Source organism: Ochotona princeps, chromosome 24 (assembly GCF_030435755.1).
Source record: "Ochotona princeps isolate mOchPri1 chromosome 24, mOchPri1.hap1, whole genome shotgun sequence".
NCBI lineage: Eukaryota > Metazoa > Chordata > Mammalia > Lagomorpha > Ochotonidae > Ochotona > Ochotona princeps.
The window spans coordinates 7,545,498-7,552,823 of NC_080855.1; the positions used below are offsets into that span (position 1 = coordinate 7,545,498).

The following is a 7,326-nucleotide window of genomic DNA, read 5'->3' on the forward strand; positions in this document are numbered from 1 at the left end:
CTGCCATCTCCCGGGAAACGCTCGGGTTTCTGGCTCCTCCAGTGGGAAGGCATTTCCCTGCCCATGTGCAGGGCCGCCTGTGACCCACAGGTCAGCAGCTGTGGCTCCTGGGTCTGGGGTCCCCACGGGGTCGCTCGCTGCCCTCAGCTCTGAGCCTTCAGGTTAAAACAGGCCTTGTCGTTAAGAAGTGCCTGTCTCTCTCTAATGATGATTTATTCTGCATTGTTTGGAAGGAAGAGGGACAGAGCCAGAAAGATCTTCCATCTGCTGGTTCACTCCCCGGATGGCCACAACGGCTGGAGCTGGGCTGATCCAGAGCCAGGATCCTGGAACTGCGTCCTGGTCTCCACACGGCCGCCTTGGTTGTCCTCGGCAGCTTCTGCAGGCCTTCAGCAGGGAGCTGGTTACACAGAGGGGCTGGGACTGTGGCCACATACTGCCGCCTGGAGCGTGGCTGCCTGGAGTTGCACCATGCACCTGCCCTCAAGTGCCCCTCTTGTGGGCTGGTCAGTGTTATTCTCTTGGGAGGGCTTGGTTGTGGCCTGCGGATGGAGGCAGAGCTGGCTGTGCCTGCTGGGGCTGTTCAGCCCTTGCATTCCCCCGAGAGTGCTGGGCCCTGTACCTCAGTAGAGAGAGGGCAGTTCTGGGGGTGCACGGTGGGCGGAGCCGGTGAGAAGGGTGGGCTGGTGGCCAGGGGACCCTGCTCCGGGTGCAGGGGCAGGCAGGGAGGGGACCCCGGGGCTGCTTGCTTCTGCAGTCACAGGAAGTTGTGAGACCTGTCAGGTGCCTGAACTTCATCCCTACGTCCCTGCCAGGTGGCACTCGTGACTGATGGGTAGGCGGTGATGGCGGCCATGCTCTGCTTCACACGTGTGATGTGTGCACATGCGTGTGTGGTGCTGCACATTTCGTCTGCAGGTAACAGGATAGGATGTGCTGTGCAGGATGCCTCTCTGGGCCCAGACCCTGGCAGCCGGGAGTGGTCGGGCTGTGTGGTTGGGGGCAGAGGCTCTGGCTGCCTCTGCGATTCCCAGCCTGTGGGGCCTGGTGCCCAGCTGTGCGGCAGCCTCCCTGACGCTGGCAAACCTGGCCCTGGAGCAGGAAGGATGGCATTGCTCACCCAGAGGAGGCAGGACTTCCCTCCAGTGGTGCAGGTTCCCAGAGAGACCCCCTCCTGGAGCCCCCAGCCCACCCTGACTGCTCACAGGGACACAGGCATTGAGCGTCTGCTGACCACCCCCTGGGCTGGGCCACAGCTGTCCCCGGAAGTGAGCCCAGGATGAATGGGGCTGACCCTCAGGGAGGGGAGGAGTCTCAGAGTGCCCAAATGACCAGCAGCTCCCCTGGCTGTCCTGGTCCCACTCACGGAGGCTGAAGGACAGAACTGGGTCTGTGGCCTGTCTGATGCTCAGGCTGCCCCTCCAGTCTCCATTTTCTCATCTGTAGAATGGGATCAAGCCTGCCCACCCGGCCCTCCCACATTGCTGGTGTGAGAATGCTCTGGGCCCTCCTATGACAGATAGAGCTGCATCGCCCACAGGAGAGCCTGAGGCTGGCGCTGACTGTGTTCTGGGACCCCAGCCCTCCTGTGACAGACACAGCTCCATCGCCCACAGGAGGGCCTGAAGCTGGCGCTGACTGTGTCCTGGGACCCCAGCCCTCCTGTGACAGACACAGCTCCATTGCCCACAGGAGGGCCTGAGGCTGGCGCTGACTGTGTCCTGGGACCTGAACCCTCCCACAGCAGACACAGCTCCATCGCCCACAGGAGGGCCTGAGGCTGGCGCTGACTGTGTTCTGGGACCCCAGCCCTCCTGTGACAGACACAGCTCCATCGCCCACAGGAGGGCCTGAGGCTGGCGCTGACTGTGTCCTGGGACCCCAGCCCTCCCACAGCAGACACAGCTCCATCGCCCACAGGAGGGCCTGAGGCTGGCGCTGACTGTGTCCTGGGACCCCAGCCCTCCCACAGCAGACACAGCTCCATCGCCCACAGGAGGGCCTGAGGCTGGCGCTGACTGTGTCCTGGGACCCCAGCCCTCCTGTGACAGACACAGCTCCATCGCCCACAGGAGGGCCTGAGGCTGGCGCTGACTGTGTCCTGGGACCCCAGCCCTCCTGTGACAGACACAGTTCCATCGCCCACAGGAGGGCCTGAGGCTGGCGCTGACTGTGTCCTGGGACCCCAGCCCTCCCACAGCAGACACAGCTCCATCGCCCACAGGAGGGCCTGAGGCTGGTCCTGGGACGCTGGTTGTAGACCGAGCACACCTCTGACTAGCAGTCAACGGGACCATCGATCCACTCTTCTCGAGCGAATACCCAGGTCCGGGGACCCTGACTTGGGGAGGTCGTCAGCCCCTAAAGCAGCTGCCAGGAGGCTGCCCTGCAGTTCCTCCTGCAGGATCCTGGTGTCTCCTCAGAGCTGGGTGTGTGCCCAGTGCGGCTCTGCCTCTGTCATGGTGCTCCAGGTGACGGCAGATTCCAGACCTATGCACGCTCACTGAGCTCAAATGGGACATGCATGGCTGAGCATGCATGGCCACTGGCATTTCCAGAAGCAGAGGGGACGTTGGTGGATGTGGGGGCTTCATCCTGCTGGCACACACACTGCAGCCCCACCCCTGCTGCCAGCAGCTCCCCGGCCATGTCCTGCAGCCCAGCCCCTGCGGTGGGGGGGGACCCGTACTCAAGGTTTGGACTCCTTTATCCTGCCAGGCAGGTGTCCCCGTGTGCCAGAGGAAGTGGCTATGGTGGGGCCCTCCAGGTGACAGTCCCAGCGCACCCTGTCCCCAGCAGTGCCTGGGTGATACCTGTGTGTATCAGGTTGGCCTTGGGTCTGATGCAGGCCCCAGCCCACTCGGCTGCCCCCAGGCCCCAGGCTGGTGGGGTGGGGAGCTTGTCCACTCTTGGGGTCCCTCAGGGACTGGACTCCTAGGCAGCCCAGCCCTAGAGACCTGAGACCTGGCTTGGGGAGTGGGGTGGGGGTGGTTCAAACTGTTCTGGGTCTTGATCCAGGATGCTTATTTGGGGAGGGATCAGGGCCTGTGTTTCCAGAGTTGCAATGAGGACCCTGAGAGCAAGCCCCCTCCCCCTCTTGCCTGATGACTCGGTCCTAGAAGGGGCCCACCTCAGCACCGAGGAGGAGGCACAGGGCGTGCACCCCCTCCTGGCAGCAGGTGGGAGTGCAGAACAGCTGCCGACAGACGCGGGAGGTGACTTCCAGCCCCAACCGTGGACAGCCCTAACCGTGGACAGCCCTAACCGTGGACAGCCCTAACCGTGGGACAGGGCGGCATCCCCAGGGCCTGGGGCTGGGACTGGCATGGCTGGGTGGTCTGAGGGCCTGCTCTGTCCCCGTCGCCCCTCCCCTCAGCTGGCCTCTGGTCATTTGGTAACCTCCAGTTCCCTCTGCAGCACAGGGGTGCAGGCCGCCACCACTCCTGAGGCCACGGGGTGCCCCAGAGAGCTTTTGCCCTACCAGTCACACCCTGTCTACGGCAACCAGCCCTGTGGTGTCCAGGAGGCCACTTGGTGCCAGATCAGACTGGTGGTGGGCAGCAGGGAGGCTGGTCCCACAGCGTCTGGTGGGGGCCCAGCGCCCGGCTGCTTCGGCACCTCCTGGTGGGGCAGCTCAGGAGCAGAGGGGGGTCTGAGCCACAGCTCTGCACACCCCCTCCTGAGCAGGACTCAGCAACAACGCCCCCTGCGCTAATGGAAACCTGGTGATCCGTGACCTGCATGTGGCAGGCACCTGCTTGGGGTGATGGACGGCAGGTTGGGTATTGGTGATCAATCAGTACATTTGCAAGGGAGGCACAAGCTATTTAATTATACTCCGTTAGGTGCATATGCGTGGCGGCAGCCTCTGAGTAGGTCACGGCAGCCTGCGCCCCCGCCGTGTTGTTGCTATTAAACGCCACTCACTCCCAGGGCTGGGAACCTTTCCGAGTCGCAGGGTGCCGCGCAGTGGCAAATTGAAAATGTCCCTTTGCTTTTACAGCATGATTGATATCCTTTGCAAAACAAATGCCACACCTCGCTGTGAATGGTACTGGCTGGCGCTGCCCGGCCTTGCCCGGCTGTTAGGGGCCTCAAACGCATGACCAGGGTTCCCTGATTTTTTTTTAAAGATGTAATTGCTTTTATTGGAAAGCCAGATATATAGGGAGAAGAAGAGACAGAAAGATCTTCCATCTGCTGGTATATTCCCCAAGTGACTGCAAAGACTGGAGCTGAGCCACTCCGAAGCCAGGAGCCAGGAGCCTCCTCCAGTTCTCCCACATGGGTGCAGGATCACAAGACTTTGCGCTGTGCTCGACTGCTTTCCCAGGCCACAAGTAGGGAGCTGGAAGGAAGTGGAGCAGCCAGGACATGAACCAGTGCCCATATGGGACCCCAGTGATTGCAAGGTGAGGATTTAGTTACTAGGCCATTTTGCCAGGACCCCAAGATTGTCCTTTTTTTGGCAAAGGGTTTTGGTCCCAGCTGCGTTCCACTAAAATGCAAGGATGCAGCAAGATCCAAGAGGCACAGGTCAGTTTGCGTCTGCTCTGCCGGTAGCGGAGCCATCTCCCAACACCAGGACTCCCAGTGCCAGCCATGCCTCATGGCCATCCAGGTTATGCCCCCTCGGTTGGCCATGGTTTGCAGACTCCTGACCTACACATGTACAAACACATCCATGTGTGAGGTTGCTCCTGGTCAAACCAGCAAGGACGGGCTGGAGTCCTGGGTACAGGGCTCGAGCTGTTGTGTCCCTGGGGCTGGTGTCTGCACAGTGCCAGCTACTCCAGAGCCCACATCTGTTGTCGGAAAGGGGCACCGGGTTCTGGATCTCTGCCCACCTTCACCTGCATGGCATGTGCCAGGGCAACTGAGAAACCCAGGAATGTGCAGCCAGCTTTCAGGCTGACAAGTGGGGAACATGCTCCTAACGCAGTGCCAGGGTGCAGAGCCAATGGGCGGGGAATGCGGGTCTAATGTGGCACCTGGATGCAGTGTGGATGGGTGGAAAATGTGGGACTAATGCAGCCCCAGGGTGCAGTGTGGACGGGGAGCGTGGGTCTAACACGGCACTGGGAGGCAGTGTGGACAGGGAATGTGGGTCTAACACGCCACTGGGGGGCAGTGTGGACGGGGAATGTGGGTCTAACACAGCACTGGGGGGCAGTGTGGACGGGGAATGTGGGTCTAACACAGCACTGGGGGGCAGTGTGGACAGGGAATGTGGGTCTAACACAGCACTGGGGGGCAGTGTGGACGGGGAACGTGGGTCTAACGCATTGGGGTGTGTGGACGGAGAACGTGGGTCTAACATGGCACCCTGGGCTCTGACCTGAGGCATAGTGGGTCTTTGCCACAGCGGCCTGCCCACTGTGGTATGTCTTTAGTCTGTCATGGTCACTGGTGGATGCACGTGGCAGGAGTGGGGGCGCATAGTGAGGCTAGCCTGTGGGAGGTGAGGCTGCCGCTGGCCTCACTGGGTGCAGCTTGTCTGTTCATAACACTTACCTTGCCTAGATTTGCCCGTCTCACCAGGGTCTTATTACCCACCCTCTTAGATGGCCTCCCCAGGGTCGGCCCAGACCCAGATCTTCCTTCCACCTGCTCTGCCCAGAGGGCAGTGGGCTCCTGACCACCCCCAACACAAGTGCTCCGGGGCAGCCATCAACTCTGCACACTGCTGGCATTTTATTATCATCATCATCATCATGATGTCGTCATGGCCATGACCCACCCACCTCCCAGACAGTGGCCTGCTGTGCTGGGCAGGCCAGCGGCAGCTTCTGTTCCTTAGAAGGGCCCCTGGAGGAATCCCGCCCGAGGGCCCTGGCGGGGCGGCAAGCCCCTCTCCTGAGAACGCTGAGGCCCAGGGGCGCCTCACAGGGCCCAGAAGTGGAGGCCCGCAGGCAGCGCCTCCGGCCGCGGACAGGGGTCCGGGGCCGACAGGATGGACTCGATGCTGAACTTGAGGTCCCCGCGTCCTGGTTTTCCGGGCGCGGCGGGGCTGGCGGGAGCTGGGGCCGTGCGTCCAGGGACACCCAGCCCCCCGCCGACGGTGGCCGGCGCGTCCGCGGGCTCCCTGGAGCCGGGCGGTCCCTCTGCGCGCGCTGCCCGCTTGGGGCCGTGCCGCCGGCGCCGCCGCCTGTAGTCGCCGTTCTCGAAGAGGTCGAGCAGCGACTCGCAGCCGCCCGCGAACGTCCAGTAGTTACCCTTGCCCTTGTCGTGGCCGTCGGCCCGCGGCACCTGCACCCGGATGGGGTCGGGGTCAGCCCGCGCTCGGCCCCCTGCTCCCAGCCCCACCCCGCGGCCGGGCTCACCTTGACGAAGCAGCTGTTGAGCGACAGGTTGTGGCGGATCGAGTTCTGCCAGGCGCGCTGGTTGGCGCGGTAGTAGGGGAACTTGCGCACGATGAAGTCGTAGATGCCCGCCAGGGTGATCCTGCGCGCAGGGCTGTGCTGGATGGCCATGGCGATGAGCGCGATGTAGCTGTAAGGAGGGCGTCAGCGAGGCGCTCCCCGGGGAGGGCGACCCCGGAGGGCGCTGCCCCGTCCCCCCTCTGCCCGGGCGCTCACCTGTACGCGGGCCGCGTGAGCCGCTGGTCCGGGTCGGCGCTGCCCGCGTCGTCCTCGTCGTTGAAGCAGTTGTATGGGTACTGAGAGCTGTCGAACATCGTGGCCCCCGGCGCGCCGGGCCAGCCAGCACCTTCCCTGCCTGTTCTCGGCTCCCGGGCGGGGAACCGGGGTCTGGGGTCCCCCGCCCGGTGAGCTCCTGGGGTCCCCCGCCCGGTGCGCTCCCGTGCATCCAATCCCGACGCGGGGGAGGCCCCAGCCGCCTGTCGGGCGCACCAGGGCAGCCGAGCAGGGGGAAGGGCTTAATGCGCCCCCGAGGTCCGAGGGCGGGGCGACCCCCGACTCCCTCTCCTCGCTCCTCCTTCTCGCCAGAGCTTGGCGGGTCCCAGGCACCCTGGGCGCATCCGCTACGCATCCGGGCGGCTGTTGTGGGCGCCCACACCTGCACCTGGCGCGGTCCCTGCCTCTTGCCCTCCGGAGACTGCGGGTAGGTACCACGTTCCTGCTGCGCTCAACGCGCGCCCTGGCTCTCCCCGAAAGGAGCTACACAAAGGGACTTTTCCGGGTAGAAACCCAGATTCTGGGGCGGGTGGGTGGCGTGGAGGAGAGAAGTGGGAGGACAGGAGCCGGGAAGCCCCTCTGAACATGTGTGGGGCTGTGGGTTCCATTCCGGCCAGTCTCACCCAAAGGTTCCCATCTCCCCGGGAGCCGGGAGGGTCGCAGGCCTGGTTCAGTGGGCCTGGGCCTCTGA

The 7,326-nt window shown here is 63.6% G+C and overlaps 1 protein-coding gene across 1 annotated transcript; it reads right to left on the reverse strand.

Annotated features, from left to right (window-relative positions):
- Positions 1 to 5,791: 5,791 nt before the first annotated feature.
- On the reverse strand, positions 5,792 to 6,759 carry FOXL3 (forkhead box L3). The gene is made up of 3 exons (XM_012930625.2): positions 6,579 to 6,759; positions 6,324 to 6,492; positions 5,792 to 6,249 (listed from the first exon to the last, which is right to left on the reverse strand). The coding sequence occupies exons 1-3, from the start codon at positions 6,674 to 6,676 to the stop codon at positions 5,884 to 5,886; spliced, it is 633 nt and encodes a 210-aa protein (XP_012786079.2). The 5' UTR covers positions 6,677 to 6,759; the 3' UTR covers positions 5,792 to 5,883.
- Between the last annotated feature and the right edge of the window lie 567 nt (positions 6,760 to 7,326).

Bases quoted from the DNA above. Each gene is read 5' to 3' on its own strand.
- FOXL3 (XM_012930625.2), bottom strand. From the start codon at position 6,676: ATGTTCGACAGCTCTCAGTACCCATACAACTGCTTCAACGACGAGGAC. The intron at 6,493-6,578 runs GTGAGCGCCCGG...CCCTCCTTACAG, and splicing joins CTCACGCGGCCCGCGTACAG to CTACATCGCGCTCATCGCCA. The intron at 6,250-6,323 runs GTGAGCCCGGCC...ATCCGGGTGCAG, and splicing joins TCAACAGCTGCTTCGTCAAG to GTGCCGCGGGCCGACGGCCA.